Below are 26,197 nucleotides of genomic sequence, written 5' to 3' on the forward strand. Positions count from 1 at the left end.
ACAGGGAGGGACGGGCTCTCGCCTGTTGTGTCAGGAAGCCCAACGGATTTGGTCTTGGGCGACAGCTCGTCATTTATTCCTGAAGGCTGTCTACATTCAAGGGGAACAGAATTCCTTGGCAGACAATCTCAGCAGAATTCTCCAACCTCACGAATGGACTCTCGACCCTTTGACTCTCCAGTCCATTTTCGCTCAATGGGGCACTCCTCAAGTGGACCTTTTTGCAGCTCCTCACAATTATCAGCTGCCCCTGTTTTGCTCCAGACTCTACTCTCCTCAACGTCTGGCACCCGATGCATTTCTCCTGGATTGGACCAATCTCTTCCTATATGCATTTCCTCCTCTACCGCTCATGCTGCGGACATTGTTCAAGCTCAAGAGGGAACAAGCCACCATGATTCTCATCGCTCCACGGTGGCCCAGGCAACATTGGTTCTCCCTTCTACTTCAACTCAGTTCCAGGGAACCCATACTTCTTCCACTGTTTCCTTCTCTGCTTACTCAGCATCAGCAGACTCTACTGCATCCCAACTTACAGTCTCTGCACCTGACAGCTTGGTATCTCTCAGGCTGACTTCGGCTCACTCACTCCTTTCTCAGCCTGTCCGTTTTATCATTGATGCTTCCAGAAAACCGGCCACGCTTCAGTGTTATCAACAGAAGTGGTCTCGGTTTTCTTCCTGGTGCCTCTTACATTACCATGATCCCATGTCTCTGGCAGTGGAACTAGTGTTGGACTATCTTCTTTCCTTGTCTGACTTTGGTCTCAAATCTACTTCCATCAGAGTTCATCTTAGTGCCATTGCTGCCTTTCATGAGCCAATTCATGGAAAACCCCTCTCGGCTCATCCTTTGGTTTCTAGGTTCATGAGGGGCCTTTTCAATGTGAAACCACCTCTTAAGCCCCCTCCTGTAGTCTGGGATCTCAATGTGGTTCTTTCTGCTTTAATGAAGCCTCCTTTTGAACCTTTGGCCACAGCACATTTCAAATTTCTTACTTGGAAAGTGGTCTTCCTTATAGCTCTCACTTCTGCCAGGAGGGTCAGTGAGCTACATGCACTAGTGGCCGATCCACCTTTCACTGTTTTTCACCATGATAAGGTGGTCCTCCGTACACATCCAAAGTTTCTCCCTAAGATTGTGTCTGACTTTCATCTTAATCAGTCCATTGTCCTACCTGTATTTTTTCCAAAGCCTTATTCTCATCCAGGTGAACAGGCTTTGTATACCTTGGACTGTAAACGTGCTTTGGCTTACTATCTTGAACGCACCAAACCTCATAGATCATCTCCTCAACTGTTTTTGTCCTTTGATCCTAACAAGTTGGGTCATCCCGTATCTAAACGCACCCTATCCAATTGGCTTGCTGCTTGCGTTTCATTCTGTTATGCTCAGTCGGGCCTGACACTGGAAGGTTCTGTCACGGGCCACAAGGTTAGAACTATGGCAGCATCTGTAGCTTTCCTCCGTTCCACTTCCATTGAGGAAATCTGCAAGGCTGCTACTTGGTCCTCAGTTCATACTTTTACATCTCACTATTGTCTGGATGCATTCTCCAGACGGGATGGACACTTTGGCCAATCTGTTTTACAAAATTTGTTTTCCTAATGGCCAACCTTCCCTCCATCCCTCTTTTTGTTAGCTTGGAGGTCACCCATCAGTCAAGAATATGCAGCCTGCTTGTCCTGGGATAAAGCACAGTTACCTACCGTAACAGGTGTTATCCAGGGACAGCAGGCAGATATTCTTGCGTCCCTCCCACCTCCCCGGATTGGCTTCTTAGCTGGCTTATCCTAACTGGGGACTGCGCGCCTTCGTCGGGCGGGAAGGCACTCGCGCACCCGTGGTGCGGCCTAACTAGAACTTTCTAAGTTCTTAGAGTGCAATCACTCTAAAATTGTCCGTACCGGGGCTCCGTCGGTGCCGTCACCCATCAGTCAAGAATATCAGCTTGCTGGATAACACCTGTTACGGTAAGTAACTGTGCTATCTGGCTGCAAGAAGAACTGTTTTAACAGATTGTGAGAGTGGCAGATCAGTTAGGAGTGAGCTCTCAATTTCCATACTGTAAGACTCAGACTGGCCGTTGTGTTGAGACAGAAGAGACGGATGGTCACCCAAGGGAATTGGGGGTGCATCCAGCAGATCTAGAAGCAGTGGAAACCAGAGTTGCCTGGGCCATCTGGGTGCAATGAGAATGAGATGTGCTTTGTCTGTTAAAGCCTTCTGAAGCACTCTGGAGCTGAGAGGAAACAGTGGGAACACATAGAGAAGAATGTGATTCTATGTAATTGAAAAGCATCCCTTGCTAGAGTTTGTGGAGCTGGACGCAGAGAGCAGAAGAGGGTGCACTGTGCAATTTTTTTTCTTTTCAAATTCTTTATTCATTTTTCCATCTTACATCAAGAACACAATATTACATCATTTAACCTTAAAAACATCATTTGTATTTCTTCTAACATCATCTTAAAAACATAAATTTACACCCTCCCTACCCACCCTTCCCACAAATATTTTAATAAAAAATGTCATATAAATATTGTATTCTTATCTATTAATCAAATCTTTACTATAACTTTATACCCTCCCCCCTATGTATGAGAGAGTACTTTCATTGGATAATGGTGTCTAATCATTGCAATAATTTGTCAATGGCCCCCAAATGCACTGTGCATTGATTGGAGAGGCGAAGAGATCCACTTGAGGAGTCCCCCATTGATGAAAAATGGATGTCAGCACTGCAGCATTGAGGGCCCATTCGTGTGGGTCGAGTTTCCTGCTGAGAGAGTCTGCCAGGATATTTTGATCTCATGGAATGTAGACTGCACAAAGATCTATGCTGAGAGTCAGGGCGTAGGACTAGAGACGATATGCTTCTCTGCAGAGTTTGAGGGATCCCGAACTGCCCTGTTTGTTCACATAGAACATGGTCACTTGATTGTCGTTCTGAATGAGAATGTTCTTGTGACCTATCCATAGTTGAAAAGCTTGAAGAGCATAAAACACTGCTTTGAGTTCCAGATGATTGATGTGAAGGGACTTTTTGGATAGTGTCCACTGACCCTGAGTGCAAATATTGTTGAGGTGTGCCCTCCAACCCTGAGTAGAAGCATCGGTGGTGATGGTTAGAGAAGGCGGTGGGAGTTGGAGCTGACATCTTGCCAGAATGGAGGTGAAGTGAATCCATCATAGAAAAGAATCTTTGACGGCAGGGTGGAGATGCTGGTTCCAGTACAATTTAAGGTGCCACTGTAATGGACGCATGTGGAGTCTGGCATGGGGCACCAATGAAAGCGAGTAGCTGTCATAATATCTCTTGAGCTAGTTAGAGAGTTGCACATTGGGAAGAATAACCCAATTAACCCAAGAGTTACTGGATGCTAAAGTATACCTTGGGGGTTAGCGCCCTAAAAAAGGATCAGGGTGTCATTGTAGACCAGGGGTTCACACACTTTTTGGGCTTGCGAGCTACTTTTAAAATGACCAAGTCAAAATGATCTACCAACAAAAAAATTTGAAAAACACAAAGCACACTGTATGCAAAGAAAATGTTAATTATTTATATTCCAGGGTTTTTTAAGAGATCAAGGCAGATGACTTTATGCAATGTCACCTCAGTAATAACTATACAAAAATAGACAAATATACTCCCTCCCTTTTTACTAAACCGTGATAGCTGAATGCCCTGCATTGCTCTCGATGCTCATGGGCTCCCTGCGTTAAAAAACTAGCCATAGAGTGAAAAGACTGAGAAGCAGGAGAAGGAGAGCCTGGCACTGAAGGAGACAGAACTAACTTTTTAGAAGGTACCTGCAGAGTTTTCACATCCAGTGGAGGACCAACCTTCTTGGTCTTTGAAATAGTCTTCATCTGCTTTGATCCAAACGCTGCAGGCAAGTCAGTGAGAGTAAGCAGGGGAAAGGAACGCGAGACCACTGTCGGGCCTGCGGGAACCCTCTTTGATAGAGCCGCTGCTGAGAGACTGGTCCCTGATGCTATTGCGGTTTAGTAAAAGGGGGCCATAGTGCAAGGGAGCCATAGTGCAAAATATAGACAGCAGATATAAATTCTCAAAACAGACACATTTTGATCACTAAATGGAAAATAAAATCATTTTTCCTACCTTTGTTGTCTGGTGATTTCATGAGTCTCTGGTTGCACTTTCTTCTTCTGACTGTGCATCTAATATTTCTTCCCTTCTTTCTGCCTCCGGCATGCTTCCTCTTCTCCAGACCTCATTCCATTCCCCAACCAGCATCTCTCTCTGTCCCTCCATGAGTCCAACTTTGTCTTCCTCCCTGCCTGCCCCCTGCCACCTGACATACTCCATTCCCTCCCCCAACTTTTTCTTCCTCCCTGCCCCCTCCTCTTTCTTTATTTCTCTCTTTCTCTCTCTCCCTGCCCCTTTCTTTCTCCCTACCCCCCTTTCTTTCTTTTTGTCTTCTTTCTCTCTTCCTGCCCCCCAAGCCACCTTCACCATTGCCAAATACCCCTAGCAAACCCTTCCTCCTGTCCACTCTTACTCGTATTTCCCAAATTATTTATTTTTCTCTCAGTTTCCTTCCACCATTACAGTTCATGCTCCCTCTCTAAGTTCCTGTCACCTTTCCAGCCTATTTCTTCTCCACTGCCACAGCTCCACTCCAAGTTTCTGTCTCCATCATTCTGTCACTCTTCCCTTTAGAACTTTCAGACACTTCTGGCTCTTCGTAGCAACATTCTCTGTCCCAGCTATTAACCCTTTCAATTCACTTCATCCCTTCATAGTCTCCTCTATTCCTTCCCATGACTTCACTCCCAACCATGCGCCGGACCCACAAGCCTTCCCCCCTGATGTCAATTCTGACTTCGTAGAGGAAGTTCCGGGCCAGCCAGGCAGTGATTGGCTGGCCCGGAACTTCCTCTCTGACGTCAGAATTGAAGTTGAGGGGGAGGCGAAGGCTTGTGGGCCCAGCACTTGTGCAGTGGATGCACTCGCCTGGCTTTTGTGGCATTGGGAAAGCAGGGAGAATGCAAAGGCAATGTGAGTCTATCGCGGAGCCTGGGATGGGCTCCATGATCGACTCGTGTTGCCCTTTCGATCTACTGGTCGATCGCGATCTACCTTTTGGGCACCCCTGTTCTATGGCATTGTTTTGGAGAAGTGAGATATCTGCTGCTAATTGAGACACATGTTGAGGAGAAACTGGATGGAGGTGGAGCTTTTGAAGGCAGGGTATGGGAGTGGAAATGTAGTTGGTACCCCTGAAGCACAATGCTGAGGACCCATTGATCTGTTGTGATCTGCTGTCAAATTGAGTAAAAATGAGTTAGCCACCCCCCTCTGGAAGATAATCAAAAATTAGGTGCAGGCTTGAGTGCCGGGAGTTGAGAGACGGCTGGCTCCTTATGGTCACTAGGACATTGTATCAGGAGTATCCTGAGAAGTTTGAGAATGCTGCAAAAGAGTTCTGGCATAAGGTGCAAATCATCTCCTTGGGTAATATTGCTGGAAGAACAGTTATGATTGATATGTTTCTCGGTAGGGATAAGTAGGAGAAGGGCAACAAAATTGGTTAGACTGATCAGAGGGATGTGCCGAAAGTTCTCGGCTGACTGAGGAATCTTCCTTTAGTTGTGAAACAGTGTCCTTCACCTTTGCACCAAAGAGACTGTCTCCTAAGCATGGAACATCCGTTAGCATGTCATGAAGATCCTCTCTGAGGTCCGATGCCTTCAGCCATGCAGTGCGTCTGGCAGCTATGGCTACAGCTGCTGTCCTGGTGATCATATCATGGGCATCGTAGTTTGTTTTAATTAAATGGTAAGTGGATTCTTGAAGAGCCACCTGTAGATTGGGGATGGACTCAGGCAAAGCCAATTCCAGCTGCTGCAAGATTGAATGCTGAAAATGTAAAATTTGGAGCTGATGGGCCATAATTCTTGAGGAGAGCATAGCCCCCTGGTAGACCTTGCGGCCTGTAGAGTCCAAGAAACAACAGTCCTTACCGGGAGGAGCATTAGTTATGGACCTTGAAGCCTTACTCTTTTTAATGGCTGACTCCGAAACCATAGAATGATGAGGAAGTTGAAGGGAATCATGTCCAGGTGTCTTTTGCATCTTGTATTTGATTTCCAGGCACTTGGAAGCCATGGATATTGACCATGGTTTTTGCCAATTATTAAATTGCAGATCTTGGAGGATCTGATGCACTGGCAAGGCAATAAGCTCCCTTACTGGAAATTTACAGGATTGAAGGATGATTTGTAAATCCTTGCTACCTAGGGAGTTTCATCCGGACTTAGACTCAGAAGAGAAGATACCTTCTGTAAAAACTTTGAATAGGAATGCTCCTCTGTGACAGCCGGCTGAGGTAGAAGCAGGTCAGATTCTTTGTCCATATGTAAAGGCTCCTGCTGGTCCAGCCATTCTGTGGGAGATGATGGCCCTTGGGTAGGAGAGCAGCAAATGGGAGTTCCAGGGCTCCAATCCAGTTGTGGAGCTATGTCAAGCTCAGCTGGTGAGGGTATAAGGTTATCACAGCCAGAGCATTGCTGAGGCTCCAAAATAGGGATAGGAGGCGCAGGATCTGGTTGTTGAAAGAGCCCTGCACTATCCTGCATGAATCTCTGTAACAGGGTGAAAAAACTAGCCATAGAGTGAAAAGACTGAGAAGCAGGAGAAGGAGAGCCTGGCACTGAAGGAGACAGAACTAACTTTTTAGAAGGTACCTGCAGAGTTTTCACATCCAGTGGAGAACCAACCCTCTTGGTCTTTGAAATAGTCTTCATCTGCTTTGATCCAAACGCTGCAGGCAAGTCAGTGAGAGTAAGCAGGGGAAAGGAACGCGAGACCACTGTCGGGCCTGCGGGAACCCTCTTTGATAGAGCCGCTGCTGAGAGACTGGTCTCTGATTCCTTTTCAGTGGGACGCGCTAATGAAGCCGCCGACAGTGGAGAGAGTGTTCAGCCTCTGCACCATTGGGAGATTTTTATTTTTCTCCTTCTTCTTTTGCGGTGCCACCCGTGCTGAAACTTTTGTGCCTGTCAGCGTTAGCGATTGTACGCTTCACTCCCCCGCCGGAATCAAAGTAGGGCCCTGAGAGGAAGGGGACCATAGCAGTCAGCTGTTTATTCACCGGTATTTGGTCCGTGCTAGCTAGCAGCGACATCGACGGCGTAGACATTTGTATAGAAAGAGTCTTAGCTGCTGCAATATAAAAACAAATGGCAGGCAAGTCTTGTGAAGAGGAAAAACAGGCCCGTGTTTTCTCTAAAGAGAAAACCGTTGATTTTTCCATCTTTTTTTTTTTTAAACGAAGGTTGTTAGAAGGAAAAATATCTGCGGTTAGCAGAGTTGTCACTTGTTTCGAAAGTTCAGTTATTCTGTCACTGATGGGACTTTGCTAACAGATGGGAAATTAGACTTTTTTTATTATATATAAATCTGCCTTGAAGGCTAGAAAGCCAAAGCTTTCTGACAAAAACTTCTTTTATTTGTTATAGTTTTGAATGTTTTTCTCTGAGAATAGGGGAGAGCTGCGACTGCACAGGAGTAGGTCAGGGAGGGGGCTAGAGGAATAGGGCAATCCTGCACATGCTCAGTAAGCTAAAAAGCTTACTATAGCTAGGAGAGAGTACCCACGCTGTTGGCTCAGTCAGAGACTTCACCATCAAGTGGGGCTGCATATCCCTTGCCTGCCCTTTTGATCACTAGCAGTAATCAGGAAGTGCTAGGAGACATGGATTACAGAATCAAGTAAGACAATCATAGCTACTTGTCTCAGGCAGCAGCTTAGAACTTCACAATGCTTCTAGAAGCAGAAAAGGAACTTTTACTAAAGAGTCCTTTTAAGTGTGGAGGAGTAGCCTAGTGGAACTGGGTTCGATTCTCACTGCAGCTTCTTGTGACTCTGTGAAAGTCAGTTAACTCTTCCACTGCCCTAGGTACTTGTTTTTAAAATGATGCATCACTGCATGTGGTTGAAGCTATGCCTTGCTTCCTTTGTCCCACTATTTCAAGAGGTCAAGCAGGATTTGAAGCTTCTTAACATGGTACAGAATTCTCTAAAATCTGATTTTGCAGAGGCAAAATGAGCAGACGTGCTAGGCATACATGAGTAGCAATCCTTGTAAAAAATGTCTTTATTTAAACAAATATTTCCTTCAAAATACAAAGACTAAAAGTTCCTCTCTTCAGAGAGACTCAGAGCTTGATCTCTAAATATGCATCCTACTGCCGTCTGACAGCTAATCAGGATGCACGTTTTTAAAAAGAATTGTGCAAGGATGGATGCCTACATTATAGGCATCTGTAGTGTATGTATGGAAATGCTTAGGAACGCTTAAGCACTCACAAGGCAGGGCTTGGATTTGCCTGGAAGTGTCCTTGGGCGTGCTTAAGCGTCTCCATAGGCACCAGATAGATGCCTTAAATGTAGGGTTGCAAAATGCTGGCCTACATTTAAGGCATCTGTTCACCAATGTAGATGCAATACATGATTGACACTCTTAGGCATCCACCAAGATCGGCATCCTGTAGAGAATCATGCCCTCAGTTTCTAAAATATGAAGAGATTCCGATTCTGACACTTCCTTTTTCAAAAAACTGTATACTTGCATGTATTGAAACAAGTTTCATTTATTTCACATATTGTGTCTCCAGATGTGGGAATAGCCTTGAATTATCTTGCACAGATCATCTGCATTTTCAGGGAGGGAGAGCCAATATAGAGATTTTATAAAATTTTCAGAATTTTCATAATACTTAAAAAGAACATTTCAGAAAGTTTGTTTTTTTTCTAAGTTATTTGAATGAGTCCTTACATCTCCGTCAATTGCCTGCAAAAAAAGCAGGGTTCATTTTCCCGTTCCCTGGGATAGCTTACCACCGTTCAGATAGTGTTCATCCTTGGATTTTTGCTAACAATTATGTATATGACTCTATAAACTGCCTAGGACTATGGGAAATGTGGCAATAAATACATTTTTAAAAATCATCCAGCCAGGAAGGAGGTAGGGAAAGGATAGAAGATTTGAGTGAAAAGAGAAATGAAGAATGAAAATAATAGTATGGTTGAATGGAGAAATAATTAGAGGAGTAGTCTAATGGTCAGGGCAGCGCAGCGGCCTTTGATCCTGGCAAACTGGGTTCAATTCTCACTGCAGCTTCTTGTGACCTTGGGGAAGTCAATTAACCCTCTGCTGTTCCAGGTATAAAGAAAGCTTAGATTGTGAGCCCAGTAGGAACAGTGAAAGTACCTGCATACATGCAATGTCTAGCAGCGCTAGAGAAATGATTAATAGTAGTACTCCAGAAAACTTGGTATTAATTGTTTTGCCTGCAGAGGTGTGGAGAGTCAGAAGGTGTGGATGAGAAGGGCTCCATCTCTTCCGGATCTCTGTCTGCTATCAGCGCTCCTGTTTTCCAGGATATCCTTATGCTTTTCCTGGATACCCAGGCTCCTGTACTGAGTAGGTACCTGATTCCTGGACAGCAGAGTTGTGTTTGCTTTTTCTTTGTTAATGCTTCTTTATACAGTGATTGGCAAACCCAGCCAGTCAGGTTTTCAGACTATTCACAATGAATTTGCAGGAGGGCCATCTGCATGTGCTGCCTATTTCACACTTGTTAGCAATCTGACAGGAATATCTGGGCGCAGAAAATTTCATTCTCCTAGGAGTTTGAGAGGACTTTAAGTGTTTTTTATTTTAGCCTTCTAAGGGAGCTCAAAAAGTAATAATGCTCCCTTTCTATAAAAACAAGAATCAGGGAAAAATGAAGGCAAGGAAAGGACCTTCTAGCCTATCTACTGTCCAGGCTTTCTTGAATTCAGATATAGTCTTGGTCTCCACTACCTCCATCAGGATGTTCTTCCATAAATTCACCAGGCCTGACTAAGGTGTCGGTTATGTGAGGCAGACAGACATATTTTTTTGAGTGATCCTGACTAGTCCTAGGTATCTGAGGGGAGACCTCTTCAGATGCCCTCCCCTTTAAAGCAGCTCTTTTTTTTTTACTTTGTACGGGAGATGGCTAAGTTTGTTCATATCTGTTACAAAGTGCAGTATTGTGCAAGCCAGTTTCTGATAAATAGCATTACCTTCCAATTCTGCATTATCAAAAAATACTCATGACATACTAGAACAGACTGCAAGTCATAGAAACATAGAAACATAGAAGATGACGGCAGAAAAGGGCTACAGCCCATCAAGTCTGCCCACTCTGCTTACCCACCCCCTGTCTATGCCCTAATGACCCACTTTCCTTATCTTGACCCTCGTAGGGATCCACATGGGAATCCCATTTATTCTTAAAGTCTGGCACGCTGTCTGCCTCGATCACCTGCACTGGAAGCTTGTTCCAATGATCAACCACTCTCTCTGTGAAGAAATACTTTCTGGTGTCACCATGAAATTTTCCGCCCCTGAGTTTGAGCGGGTGCCCTCTTGTGGCCGAGGGTCTCTTGAGAAAGAAAATATCATCTTCCACATCGACATGTCCCGTGAGGTACTTAAATGTTTCGATCATGTCTCCCCTCTTACTACGTTCCTCAAGAGTGTAGAACTGCAATTTGTTCAGTCTCTCTTCGTACGAGAGACCCTTGAGCCCCGAGATCATCCTGGTGGCCGTCCGTTGAACCGATTCAATTCTGCGCACATCTTTACTATAATGTGGCCTCCAGAATTGCACACAGTACTCCAGATGAGGTCTCACCATGGCCCTGTACAACGGCATTATGACTTCAGGCTTTCGGCTGACGAAACTTCTATTGATACAACCCAATATCTGCCTTGCCTTAGATGAAGCCTTCTCCACTTGATTGGCAGTTTTCATGTCTGCACTGATGATTACTCCTAAATCTTGTTCTGCTGAAGTCCTAGTTAAAGTTTCTCCGTTCAAGAAGTACGTCCTGCATGGATTTCCGCTTCCGAGGTGCATGACCTTACATTTCTTAGCATTGAAGCCTAGCTGCCAGGTTGAGGACCAACTTTCCAATGTAAGCAGGTCCTGCGCCATATAATTCTGTAAACTGCATTCACTTACTATATTACATAGTTTGGCGTCATCGGCGAATAGTGTTATTTTACCTTGAAGCCCTTGAGTCAGATCCCCTATGAATATGTTGAAAAGGAGTGGACCCAGGACCGAGCCCTGTGGCACTCCACTGGTCACCTCCGATGTTTTAGAGAGGGTACCATTAACCACCACCCTCTGAAGTCTGCCACTCAGCCAATCATTGACCCATGCAGTTAGTGTCTCTCCTAACCCCATCGATTCCATCTTGCTTAGCAGCCTGCGGTGTGGGACACTGTCAAAAGTTTTCCTGAAGTCCAGGTACACGACGTCCAAAGACTCTCCCAAGTCCAACTTTCTTGTTACCCAGTCAAAGAAGCTGATGAGATTGGATTGGCAGGACCTACCCTTGGTGAATCCATGCTGACTGGGATCCCGAAGATTCCCTTCATTCAAGATCGTGTCCAATTTGCTTTTAATTAGTGTTTCCATGAGTTTGCACACTATTGATGTGAGACTCACCGGTCTATAATTCGCAGCCTCTGCCCTGCAACCCTTTTTATGCAGAGGAACGACATTAGCTAATTTCCAGTCCAGGGGAACTATCCCCTTACTTAGGGAGAGATTGAATAGCTCAGCCAACGGTTTTCCAGGACATCGCTCAATTCTCTGAGCACTCTTGGGTGCAAATTGTCTGGTCCCATGGCTTTGTTCACCTTGAGTCTTGCCAGTTCACTGTAAACTTCACCTGTTGTGAACTCAAAATTCTGAAACGGGTCTTCTGTGCTTTGTGTTACCTTCAACTGGGGACCGTGTCCCGGTGCCTCACAGGTGAAGACTGAGCAGAAGTATTCATTCAGTAGTTCGGCTTTATCGAAATCTGCTTCCACGTAACTTCCGTCCGGTTTTCTAAGGCGTACTATCCCGCCTGTGTTCCTTTTTCTGTCACTAATATACCTGAAGAAGGATTTGTCCCCCTTTTAATGTTTTTTTGCCAGAATTTCTTCCACTCGAAGTTTTGCCTCCCTAACTGCCATTTTGACTGCTGTAGACCTGGTCCTATATTCTACCTTTGCCTCTCTTTTCTCCGTGCACTTGTAGGAGAGAAACGCTTTTTTCTTCTCCTTAATGAGGTGCGAGATCTCCGCGGTGAACCATTGGGGTTTATTGTTTCTTTGTCGTTTATTTACTGATTTTATGAATCGGCTAGTTGCTTCATGTATGGTTGATTTCAGTGTTAACCACTTAGTTTCTACATCATCGGTCTCCGCTTGGTCCTGCAGCATCTGATGGACGAAATCTCCCATGCGTGCGAAGTCTGTGCCCCGGAAATTGAGTACCTTTGTTTTCGTGTTTGATCTAGGGAAGCCTTTCCTAAGGTTGAACCATACTATGTTGTGGTCGCTGGAGGCTAGCGTATCTCCTACTGAGACCTCTGAAACGCTTTCCCCGTTGGTGAGTACCAGGTCGAGGATCGCCTGGGCCCTAGTGGGCTCCGTTACCATTTGTTTGAGACGTGCTCCCTTTATGGAGGTTAAGAGCCTCCTGCTACCGCTGGTTGTCGCTGAAAATGAGTTCCAGTCTGCATCAGGCATATTGAAGTCCCCTAGCTGTACAGCTTCTCCTCGTAGAGTGATATTCTCTATGTCTTCAATTAATTCTGCGTCCATGTCTTCCAGTTGTCTTGGGGGTCTGTAAACCACACCTAGATACAGGCATTTTTCTCTGCCTCTTGCCAGGTTTACCCAGAGGGACTCCCCGGTGTCCATCAAGTTCAGATCACAAGTACCTGACAAGATCCAAAAGAGTAAAATGGATTTTATGCTGCTTATTTTAGGAATAAACAGTGGATTTCCCCATATTTTTCTTAATAATGGCTTGTGGGCTTCTTTTTTAGGAAGTTATACAAATCTTTTTTTTTATCCATGCTAAGCTAACTGCTTTCACCACATTCTCTGAAAATGAATTCCAGAGTTTAATTACATATTGAATAAAAAAATATTTTCTCCCTTTTCTTTCAAATCTATTACTCGGTAGCTTTATCTTATGTTCCCTTAGCCCTAGTATTTTAGGAAAGAGTGAACCAGGAATTCATATGTATTTTATAGACCTCTATCATATCTGCCCTGAGTCGTCTCTTCTCCAAGCTGAAGAGTTCTAGCTGCTGTAGCCTTTCCTCAAAGGGAAGTCGTCCCATCATTTCCGTTGCCCTTCTCTGTACCTTTTCTAATTCTGTTATATCTATTTTGAGATGTGGTGAAGAGAATGACACGGGGAAAAATTTTTCCCCTTCCCCGCAGGAACTCAATTTAGCCATCCCGTCCCCACAAGTTTTTTTTGCTGTCGCTGCCCCTGCCCCATTCCTGTAAGCTAAGCCTTAACTGCACAAATCTTGAACACTTATGATTTTAAAGTGTTTGAGGCTTGTGCAGATGAGGACAGAGCTTGCAGGAATGGTGCAGGGACAGGAAAAGAACTCGACGGGATGGGAAAATGAGTTCCCGCAGGGACAGGAAAAATGTGTCCCTTTGTCATTCTCTAATGTGGTGACCAGAATTGCACACAGTATTTGAGGTGTAGCCGTACCAAGGGCTATCCAAGGGCATTATAACATTTTCATCTTTGTTTTCCTTTCCTTTCCTGATAATTCCTAACATACTGTTTGCTTTCTTATCCGCCTCCACACAATGAGCTGAGGGTTTCAACATACCCTCAATGATGACACCTAGACCCTTTTCCTGGGCAGTGACTCCTAAAACAGAACCCAGCATCACGTAGCTAAAGTTCGGGTTCCTCTTTCCCACATGTATCACTTTGCACTTACTCACATTAAACGTCATCTGCCATTTTGACGTTCAGTCTTCCAGTCTCACAAGGTCCTCTTGCAATTTTTCACAATCTTCTTGTGATTTAACAACTTTGAGCAATCAGCAAATTTAACTTTCTCACTAGTTTTTCCCATCTCTAGATCATTGATAAATATGTTAAAAAGCAGCACACACTCCTGGGGAACCCCACTATTTAAGCAAACACAACAAGAAGATAGAGCGATTCAGAAACATCCACTATACCATACAAGCTTTAACTATAACATTCAAAACCTCTTTAAGCCCCACCCATTTAAACCCTCTTGGTGAAAGTGATTGAAACTGGAGGGACAACTGCTTCGAAAGGAGGAAAAAGCTTCAGATCTCTGTCTGCTGCCAGAGTTGATCTTGCATGCAGACTAGAGAGGGAACAAATCTGTTACTCATCTTGAGTAAACTCTTCACTGGTGTGCACCTCCCTGCTTTGCTCCACTTAAATGCCCATCAGTATGCTACACTCTAGTGCTCCTCTGACAGTGGCATTGATGGGCATTTAAGTGGAGCAAAGGAGAAAGGTGCACACCAGTGAAGAGTTTGCTCATGATGAGTAACGGATCTCCCCTGGAGCCCTTTTTAAAAATTGGCGTAACATTGGCCACCCTCCAATCTACAGACGATTTTAACGACAGGTTACAGATCACTAACAGGAGGTCAGCAATTTCATGTTTGAGTTCTTTTAGTACCCTAGGATATATACCATCTGGTCCTGGTGATTTATCACCTTTTAACTTGTCGATTTGGCTCAGTACATCTTCCAGATTCACCGAGATTTCTTTCAGTTCCTCCGCATCATCACCCTTGAAAACCATTTCTGGTTCAGGTAGATCTCTTACATTTTCTTCTGTATAGACCGTAGCAAAGAATTCATTCAGTCTTTCCACTATGGCCTTATCCTCCCTGAACACCTCTTTTGCTCCTTGGTCATCCAACGGTCCCACATATTCCCTCACAGGTTTTTGCCTCTTTTGCAAATTTCTCCTCATCTTCTTTCTTAACTGTCTTTATCAATGCTTTGCATCTAACTTGCCAGTGCTTGTGTTTCTTCTTATTTTCTTCATTCAGATACTTTTTCCTCATCTTATTTTCTTCATTCAGATCCTTTTTCCATTCTTTAAAGGACGTTTTTAATATTTATTTATTTATTCATTCGATTTTTAGCCCGTCCTCCCAAAGGAGCCCAGAACGGGTTACAAAGTACATCCATAATAATCCAGACAGAGCAGAGATGACAGTTTACATAAATTACAATATAGATGACAGTTTACATAAATTACAATATAGACATGACAATAAAACATATGTACTAAGTAGCATCTGGTGAGATTAAGTGACATAGTGCGTTGACTGGGTGGCATTTCAGGGTGAATGACTTTAAGGCGCTGGGTTAGTAAAGAGGAAGGTTTTCACGGCCTTCCTGAAGTTCCAGAGTCCATCTAGTGATCTGACAGATGGAGGGATTGTGTGCCAAAGTTTGGGTATGAAATGTGAGTAGGAGCCTCTTTCACTTCACCTTTTCACCACACCTGCTATTTTGTAGGGAGTGACCTTCAGGGCCACCTATCTAGCATAGGAAATAAGCTTAAATTATGTTCTACCACTGCACAAATAAGCCTTACATGAAGATGTGACCAAAATGATATTTTAAGGATGAAGGGCTTTCTCTGGATAAATCTTTTTACCATTCTTCAGAACAAGAAAGTGCTTCAGTCCTGATCCAGAGTAGCTACACATGGCAGACTAGTTTTGTATGTCTTCTTTGTAGATTGGGACAAAGTTCTTCTGTATCCTTCAATTTTCCTGACAGCAAAAACTCTCCTAATGCAGACAGGATAAGGGCACTATGATTTCTTTGCGGAAGACTGAGTCAGATATGATTGCCTTTTATTCTGGAATGATCCATAAGAAGAGCCCTAATATTGGGAAAATCCCCATCACTGATATACAAGCTCAATATTGTGTCCCTTTCATTATCCTGACTACCTTTCCTGATTCTTTCAGCTTTTCCAGATATTCTCTCTCTGCTCTTTTTGCTGTTACTTTTTAGCCACCTCTAGAGAAACAGTCTGATTGCTTACTTTCATGAGATAAAGCTTAGTTGACTTTAGCTCACTCTTTGACTTGACACTCAGCTGCCTGCTTTTCTAGCGCTTCCTGAAAGTACTTCTGAATCCCCTCTATTTTTAACCTTGCTTTTTGAGTATGTTGTACTGTGTTGGCTTCTCTAAGTTGTGCTCTTTTTAGCCAACAATCTGTTTTTAAAGAGCTTAGATTCACAGGTTTCTGAGGCTTCATTGTGGAAGATAGTGAGACCGTCAGGAATCTGATACTGAAAGCAGGCACAGACGACAGAGGATTTTTAGCCACATGCTAGACATAAATCAGAAGGAGCGCTATCTATGTGAGATTTAGTTTTATTTGAAGAATTTCTATACCATCTAAGGCCTAAACGGTTTACATGGTATTACATACATAAGTTTGTAAAACAAAATAAAAAAACACATAAACATAAATAAACAAATCCTTAGAAAATCAGCAATAGAAAGATTAAAGCCAAAAAAGGCTTATAGAAACAATTGTGAAAAGATTCTCAAAAGTCAGCAGTCATGAGGAATCAATATCTAGAAAAAGGCATTTACAAACAATTGTGTTTTAAGTAATTTCCTAAATGTGGCTTTTTCACCACATTTCCGTATTTGACTTGCAAGTGAGTTCCACAGTTTTAACACCACATATTTTAGGTTAACATTTGCCTTTAATAGAGCTGAATTTTCAGAGCACAATGATCTATTCGGTAGATAGTTAGTCATCTTGTTCTTAAATAGTTCAAGTGATTTTCACTTAATTTGTGAATGAGTTTCCATGTGACATTAGTTTGTTTATAATTTATCTTGGAATAGCCTGTTCTGGTGGAGGCATGAGACAAGTGCAAATGATCCTTAGGAGCGAAGACACGAAGCTTAAGTTTGAGATCAGCAGGAATAGAAAATAGGCCTGAAGGTCTTCATGTGCTCAGTATTCGCATGACCCTTCTTTGGAACTTGATAAGCAGCTGTTTTGAATAAATGTTTTTCTGTCCCCCCACCTGTCCCTGAACTCCTGTTTTCTTTCCATCCCTTTGTAGCTGATCCCAGTAATGAAAATGAGAAGGTGGAATTTTTTAATTTGGTGCTGCTTTTTTGCGAGCTCATGCGCCATGATGTCTTTTCACACAATATTTATATGTGTACTTTAATCTCACGGGGAGACCTTGCACTAGATCCTCATGTGCAGCGCCCACGCTCGCCTTTCGATGACACGGGAGAGGAGCATGACCGTAAGGAGCCAGAGGGGAACAGCAGCATCAAACTTGAGGTAAGGGTAAGGTACTGGGAGAAGACCAGTTACTTGCCACTCAGCTGGTCAGGAAAGGTCTACATTGATTTTATTTATAGTTATATTTGTGTACAATAAGTACAGTGTGCCCATTGCACATCCCTTCCCATTCTTCATATCCATGTCCCTCCTTTCAGACGTCAGTTGAGATATAGGAACAAGATCCACTGTAGCCAGTAAGCAGCGCAGCGACAAAAAAATGGCTTCCTGTGCCCTGATAAGGTTGTCTGTTTTGCTTTTTCTTGTGTATGATGCTGAATCACAGGGATTTACTCCTTTCATCCATCTGACAAGCAAGACCTTTCCCACATCCTTTTTTCTGATTGAGAGATACTTTAATATGGTACTGGTACTTTTGGCCTACCAGACTGTCTCCAGGGCAGAGGAGGAGAGCTGACACTGCTCCACAGAGGTTCCCCTATTTTAACTCCCAGTACAACTTACGGCTCACTGTGGCTTCAGGATGCAGCTGAACATAAGAACCGGATCAGACTAATGGTCCATCTAGCCCATTATCTTGTTTCCAGTAGTGGCCAATCTAGGTCACAAGAACCTGGCAGAAACCCAGCAGTGGCTTCCCTCTTGTTTGTCTATGAACTTTTCCTCCAGAAACTTGTCTAACCCTTTTATAAACCCAGCTACACTAACTGCTGTTACCACATCCTCTGGCAATGAATTCCAGAGCTTAACTATTCATTGACTGAAAGAATATGTTTTATACTTCAACAATTTTTATTGATGACAATACAACTAACAGCACAAAAAAAGAAAAATTAAGAGTGTACATCTCTGGTCATCCAATTTATACCCTAAACCAGTGTTCTTAAACCTTTTTACACCTATGGACCAGCGGAAATAAAAGAAGAATTTTGTGGACCGGCAAACTACTAGGACCGAAATTAAAAAACCCCGTTTCTGCCCTGTCTCCGCAAGCTCAGTCCCCCGCAAACCATCTGATCCCATCCGCACAAGCCTCAGTTATGATTTTATATTGAATGTATTTTAGATTCAAACAGTTTTATTGATGCAAACATCATCAAATACAATGAATGTATTTTATTAAAGTATAAAAAGAAACAATATTTTGTACAATTATCATTTTATAAATACAAATACAAAGCAAGGATCAACAAAACCCATGTCTCCCTTCCCCTTCACATATATCCCCCTCTACTATCAAGAAAACTGAATAAGCCAAATTATTATAGAATGCTACACAGAAATATCATGCTAACAGGAATAGTGTTAGAGGAGTGCAACTAGGGCAACTACCCCCTGGTCAGAGAGATCCCTAAGCCACTGCCTGGGCTTTTGCAGTCCCCAGTTATGTCTAACACCAGCTCTAACATGATACATATTTCAAATCTGATATATTTTAATCACAAAATAGAAATAAAATTATTTTTTTCTACCTTTTGTTGTCTGGTTTCTGCTTTCATCTTCTTTTCACTCTTCCTTCCAGCGTCTTCCCTCTCTGTCTCTTCAGTCCAGCATCTGCCCCTTCCATCTACTCTCTGCTCTCTTCCCCTTCCATATGGTATCTGTCTTCTTTCTGTGCCTCTCTCCCCCTTTCTATCCAGCCTGTGCCCCCTCTCTCCTTTTTACACGATTCATTCCAGCTTCACTGCTCTCATTTTTATCTCTCCTGCACCAGATCTATCATCTTTGTCCCTCTCTGCTTATTTCTCTGCTGACCCCCTTCCCATCATCAATCTCTCTGCTTTCTCATTCCTGTCTCTTCCCTTTCCCTCATCTGATCTCTCCATTACACCCTGCCCCCTTCCCCTCCTCTAATCTCCCTGCCAGCTGTTTCCTTCCTTTTTCCTTCTCCTTTCCCTCCTCCTCCTGTCCAGCAGTAACTCTCTTCCCTTTCCCTCCTCCCCTCCCAGCAGCATCTCTCCTCCTTCCCTCCAGGTCCAGTAGCAGCTGTCCCTTTTTTTCCCTTGTCCAGCAGCTTCCCAGACTCCTTTCCCTCCTTCCCCTCTCTCCAGGTCCAGTAGCAGTTGTCCCTTTTTCTCCCCTTGTCCAGCAGCTTCCCAGCCTCCTTTTCCTCCTCCCCTCCCAGCAGCATCTCTTCTTCTCCTTCCCTCCAGGTACAGTAGCAGCTGTCCCTTTTTCCCCTTGTCCAGCAGCTTCCCAGCCTCCAACAGTGGCTTTCTCCCCTCCCAACAGCTCTCGGTACTTGCCAGAACAGCGATTCACTAAGGCAGCCTTGGGTCCTTTGATGGGTCACGCCGCCTCTGAGGAAAGAGGAAGTTGCATCATCAGAGGCGGGCTGCGACTCAGCAAAAGGTTCTTCTTTGAACCTTTGCTAATTCTGCTATCTTTTTTGACATACAGCAACCAGAATTGAACACAGTACTCAAGGTGAGGCATTATAATATTTTTGGTCTTATTTACCATCCCTTTCCTAATAATTCCTAGCATCCTATTTGCTCTTTTGGCTGCTGCCACACACTGAGCAGAAGATTACAGCATACTGTCTACATTGGCATCTGACCTAGCATCAGGTAACTATGGCTTGGATTATTCTTCCCAATGTAATTTCATCTGCCATTTAGATGCCCAGTTTTCCAATTTCCTAAGGTCTTCCTGCAATTTTTCACAGTCCACGTGTGATTTAACCACTTTAAATAAGTTTACTGTCATCTGCAAATTTAATCACCTCACTTATCGTTCCAATTTCCAGATCATTTATAAATATGTTGAATAGCACTGGTCCCAATACAGATCCCTGCAGCACTCCTCTATTCAGCCTCCTCCTTTGAAAAAAAATGGCCATTTAACCCTATCTTTTGATTTTGGTCCAATAACTGTGAGCAAGCCTTTTAAAAAAAAAAAAAAAAATTCTTTATTTATCACATTTCTTATTAACAATCAAGTATAATAAATACAACTTAAATCAGATCAATAATTTCCAAGGAAAGAGAAAAAAAAAGAAATATCTATTCAGTTATATAGACCAGTGATTCCCAACCCTGTCCTGGAGGAACACCAGGCCAATCGGGTTTTCAGGCTAGCCCTAATGAATATGCATGAGAGAGATTTGCATATGATGGAAGTGATAGGCATGCAAATTTGCTTCATGCATATTCATTAGGGCTAGCCTGAAAACCCAATTGGCCTGGTGTTCCTCCAGGACAGGGTTGGGAACCACTGATATAGACCACAATATTTTGAGAGCGACAACAGGAAATTCAATCTCTGATATTAAGCATCTTAGATTACTGCAATATTATATACTTGGGATCCTTTAAGAAAACCATCAAATGATTGAGAGTCATTCAGAATGCTGCCGTCTTTCTCATTTATGGTCTAAAAAAATTGGATCATGTAAGCCCATATTACAAAAAACTACACTGGGTGCTGGTGGAAGCAAGGGTCATTTTCAAGTTTGCCTGCCTCTGCTTCAAAACCATAACGGGTTCATCTCCTATCTACCTGTCTCACCATTTTGAATTTCCAGGCACCACTTGCACACGTAGTGCCTACCTGTTTGCTTTCCCATTATTGAAGGGCTGTATCTACAAGAGATTCCTTGATAGATCATTATCATTATCATTCCAAGCAGGCAAATGGAATAAATGGTTAACCAATTTCATTTCAAATGCACCCTCCTACCGAACCTTCAGGAAATCAATTAAAACCTATCTTTTTGATAAATTTCTCTGACCCCTCTCCTGTCTTGTATCTTTGAAATGCTTCCGGATAAATTTTGATTAATCTTAACATGCTAATGTAATTTGAAAGTCTTTTTTTGTAACATCGCTGTCTGTATACAGTCTCTTCCTCTGTAAACCTCTCTGAACTGCTTGTGGTATTGCGGTATACAAAAATAAAGTTATTATTATTATTAATCAAACAAGAAAACAGCAATACCCTGTTGGTCCTAGAGCCGGAATTATGACAAGTTACATATCTTTAAGTTACAGATGCTGCACCTTCCCTAGATTCTACAAATTCTAACAGCTGTTTAGGCTCCAAAAACAAGAAATTCTTTGTTTGATATGTAATAAAAAATTTCCCCCCCAGGGCTAGGATTCTTGGCTTTAATGCCAGGAGTTCCTTTCTGCGCCTCTGGGACCTCTGAGACATGTCAGGAAAGATTTGCACATTAGAGCCCCAAAACTGATTATTTATATGTTGGAAATAATATCTCTATCACTTTTCTTTTTTTTCCCCAAATCTTTATTTTCAAAACTTACAGTAAATGTAACCATAAATAGCACATTTTATACATCAATAACACACACTTAATATTCCATTAATATCCATTACAGAATTAGTCCCCCCTCCCTCCTGAACAATCACAATGCAATCACATAAAATTTCTATAATGAACCCCAATATATCTAAATTTATTAATCTAACAGACCCCCATCCTCCCGGATGTGCATGACATAGGGAAAAACATTAATTAATCATTACAGTATTTTGCTAATGGCTCCCAAATCTCCTGAAATTTCTTAAAATTCCTTTTCTGAATGGCTAATATTCTTTCCATTTTAAACACATGACGCCAAAAACTATAATTAAGCCTCATCCAATTCTTCTAATTGCTCGTAATTTGTTGTTTGGCAACTCCTGTCATTATTAATAAAAGCCTGTTATTTTTAGATGATGTTTGACTTTTAGCTCTCATTGACAAGCCAAAAAGCACAGTATCATAGGATAATGCCACTGGATTTTCTAATAAGCAATTTATTTGGCCCCATATTGATTTCCAAAAAGCCAACATAAATGGACAGTAGAACAATAAATGATCTAAAGTCCCTGCTTCGAGATGACAATGCCAACATTTATTAGACTTAGAGCTGTCCAGCTTTTGTAACCGAACAGGGGTCCATAATGCTCTATGTAACAGAAAAAAACAAGTTTGTCTCATAGATGCTGACATCCTCCAAGTCCAGATTCGTGGCCATTGAGATGCAGGAATTTGGTGCTTAATCTCAATACTCCAAATATCCCTAAGACCAGTTTTTGGTTTCTTATTTATAAATCCAGCTAACAATTTATACCACTGTGCATCCTGGTGTCCCAGGAAGTCTATCTGAAAGCATAAGAATTCCAAACTATACTGGTTATTTAAATTTTTCCATTCAGGGAACCCTGCCTGAATGGCCTGCTTCAGTTGCAACCATCTATAACTTTGTGATTTATTAAGTCCAAATTTATGTTGCAACTGTGAAAAGTCAAGCAGTTTACCATTAGATATAACATCCTCTAAAGTATGTATTCCTGCTATCATCCAATGCTTCCAGATAACCTTGAATCCGCCAATTTGAATCTTGGAGTTTTGCCAAATAGTTTGATTTGTGAATTGGAATAGGTGTTAAATTATTGACATATCATAACGTTTTCCACGTGTCTACTAATATTCTGTTGTCTTTTTTTTTTCCAAATCTTTATTCATTTTCATTTCTTACATCAGGTGTACAATAAAATATCAATTAGATCATACAAATCACTTGAAAATCTAATCAAACATCAGCATAAATATATAAATAAAAATCCCTCCCCCTCCCATCCCTTCCAACAATAGTATTAAATTCATTCAATGTTACATATATTATAAACAAAAATAGGAAAAATTATAACTCTAAATACCCTCCCTCCGTTCTAACTATGTTCTGTTATGTAAGAAGGTGTCTAATATTGCAAAATGCTATCAATGGCCCCCAGATCTTAAAATTATTATAATTCCCCTTTTGTAAAGCAATTATTCTTTCCATTTTATATATATGGCATAGTGAGTTCCACCAAAAGGTGTAATTGAGTCTGGTATAATCTTTCCAATTTCTAGTAATATGCTGAATGGCAACTCCTATTATTATTAATAGCAGTTTATTATTATTTGCTGAAATTTAGCTTCTCAATCTCATAGAAGTAACAAATAAAACTGTTTTATAGGATAGGGCTACATGGTTTTCTAATAGAGAATTAATTTGGGACCAAATTGATTTCCAAAAGGCATTGATACAAGGACAGAAAAAAATTAAATGATCTAAAGTCCCTGCTTCCAGATTACAGTGCCAACATCTATTAGACTTAGAACTATCTAACTTTTGTAAACGAACTGGGGTCCAAAAAGCTCTATGCAACAAAAAGAACCAAGTTTGTCTCATAGATGCGGACACTGTACATCTCATTCTCCAAGACCAAATACATGGCCATTGAGATGCAGAAATTTGGTGCTTGATCTCAATGCTCCAAATGTCTCTAAGACCAGTTTTTTGTTTTTTATTCAAATAGCCACATAACAATTTATACCACTGTGCGGCTTGATGTCCCAAGAAATCCGCCTGAAAGCAAAGGAATTCCAAACTGTACTGATTATCAAGATCTTTCCATCCAGGGAACCCCTCCTGAATAGCCTGCTTCAGTTGCAACCATTTAAAACTTTGTGACTTATTTAAACCATATTTATGTTGCAACTGTGAAAAACTAAGCAGTGTACCATTTGAAATAACATCATTCAAAGTTCATATACCTGCAATAATCCAATGCTTCCAGACGATTTGAAATCCGCCAATTTTAATCTTGGAGTTTAGCCAAATAGATTGATTTAGAAATTGGATTAGGTGATAAATTGCTAACATAATGTATCTATCAAAATTCTATTTTCTTTATACTAATAAAATGAGAAAGATGCAAAGGAAACATGAGTCACCATTCTAAATACAGCCAATCTGGGGCATTTTCCATGAGCTCTGGGAGGACCCAATACATACCCTGACATAAAATATAGGCTTGATGATACCTATAAAAATTTGGAAAATTTACCCCACCCTCCACAATTGACTTTTGTAGAGATACTAAAGCAATTCTAGGCCTTTTACCCAGCCAAACAAATTTTATAAGAATACCATTTAACTTTTTGTAAAAGGACCCCTGAAAAAAAACTGGTATCATACTCATTTGATAACAAACCACAGGCAATATCATCATTTTAATAGTTTGGACTCTCCCCCACCAAGAAAGATGTAAAGGATTCCATTGCTCACACATTTCTGATATTTTTCTTAATAAAAGTTTTTCATTCTCCTTCACGGTGTCCTCTATTGTGTTTTTAATAGTAATACCTAAATATTTTAATCCATCTTCTTTCCAAACAAATGAGAATGATTCAAATAATCCTTTGGTACAATGAACATTAAGCAGAAGAACTTCAGATTTACTCCAATTGATCTTATATCCTGAAAACTTTCCAAATTTCTCTATCAATTCAAGTAAGCATGGAATGGTAGTTTCTGGGTTTCTCAAATAAAGCAGTATATCATCCGCATAAGCAGAGAGTTTATATTCCCAATTCGAATAAGAAATACCTTGTATCCCCTTTGCCTGATTAATGGCTAATAACAAGGGTTCTAAAACAACATCAAAAAGCAAAGGAGACAAAGGACAATCCTGTCTAACCCTTCTTTGCAAGTTAAACTGATCTGATAAATTATTATTAATGTCAGGAGAGCTATACAGCGTCTGAATCATTTGAATAAAACCAGAACCTATACCAAACCACTCTAATGCCTAATACATAAAAGTCCATTCAACTCGATCAAAGGCTTTCTCCGCATCCAAAGAAACTAAGAAAGCCGAATCATTCATATTTTTTGTTAAATTTAAAGTATGAAAACCCAATCTAGTATTATTAGAAGAATGTCTCTTCGTAACAAATCCTGTTTGGTGCACATCAATAATAAAAGGGAGAGCTTTAGCCAATCTTGAAGCCAATATCTTAGCAAAAAGTTTTCCATCTACATTTATTAACGAGATAGGCTTGTAGTTTGAAACCAAAGTAGGATCTCTGTTTGGCTTTGGTAAAACAATTGTTAACGACTCTGCCATAGTACCTTTAATACAATCTTTAGTCAGTTGATATTGATATAAATTTAGTAAATATGGTAAAAGGGTATTTTGAAATGATTTATAGAACTCTACTGTAAAACCATCACCACCTGGAGCGGATCCAACTCTAAGAGACTTCAACGCTGTTTCTAATTCTTTTAGAGATATAGGATCTTCTAAACTTTTTATATGTTCAGGAACCTTTGGTCTATCAATTAAATTCAAAAATTCTAAACCATCTTTTACCCTATCCTCATAATGCTCAGAAGAATACAAATGTTTATAAAACTTTAGAAATTGTTTTAAAATATGTTCATTTCTCCTTTTTCACCTTTTTCATTTCTCCTTTTTTATTGCAATCATTTTTGTTTTTCTTTTCTTTGCCTTAAGATAATTTGCCAGTAATCTTCCCGCCTTATTTGAGTTTCCATAATACTTAGTTTGCTGAGTAAACAAATCCTTCTTTACAAATCTAGAAGACAACTCATTATATTTAGCTTTTGCTTTTAATAAAGCTTGTAATAATAATAATAATAACAGTTTATATACCGCAGTACCGTTAAGTTCTATGCGGTTTACAAAAGATTAGTGAAGTACAATTTGAGAGAACTTAAGGGAAGGGGGAACAAGAGGGGGAAAGGGCAAGAGAACCGTTATAGAGGGGAAAGAGAGGACCGGGTCAACTGTCTAGGTACTTCAGGAACAGGTGAGTTTTGAGGCGTTTCCTGAACACATCGAAAGTGGTGGGCGAGAGGAGTTGTTCTAGTTCTTTACCCCATAGAGCTGCTTGATGTGAGAGAAGGTGTCTGTAGTGTTTTTTTAGTTTGCAACCTCTAACCGGGGGAGAAACGAATGCAAGTGGGAGCTTCTCTTGTGTCTGTTGGCTGAGAAGGAGAAGAGGTCAGTTATGTATTTAGGGGTTAGACCGTAAAGAACTTTAAAGCAAAGGCAGGCGAACTTAAACTTTACACGAGCTTCCAAGGGCAGCCAGTGTAGCTGTTTGTAGTATGGCGTCACGTGATCGAATTTCTTTAAACCGAAGATAAGTCTGACCGCAGTGTTTTGCATTAGTTGTAAGCGTCGCATGTTCTTTTGGGTGATTGCTAAATAGGCGATG

General features: G+C 41.6%; 1 protein-coding gene across 1 annotated transcript in view; it reads left to right on the plus strand.

Annotated features, from left to right (window-relative positions):
* The window catches only part of MED12 (mediator complex subunit 12), a 708,291-nt gene that overhangs the window by 139,704 nt on the left and 542,390 nt on the right, over positions 1–26,197 (plus strand). The window contains exons 12-13 of the mRNA XM_033943934.1: positions 9,327–9,453; positions 16,985–17,214. Of these exons, the coding sequence (XP_033799825.1) occupies positions 9,327–9,453; positions 16,985–17,214 (357 nt within the window). The remainder of the gene's footprint in view (positions 1–9,326; positions 9,454–16,984; positions 17,215–26,197) is intronic.

Source organism: Geotrypetes seraphini, chromosome 5, assembly GCF_902459505.1.
Source record: "Geotrypetes seraphini chromosome 5, aGeoSer1.1, whole genome shotgun sequence".
In the NCBI taxonomy this organism is placed as follows: Eukaryota; Metazoa; Chordata; class Amphibia; order Gymnophiona; family Dermophiidae; genus Geotrypetes; species Geotrypetes seraphini.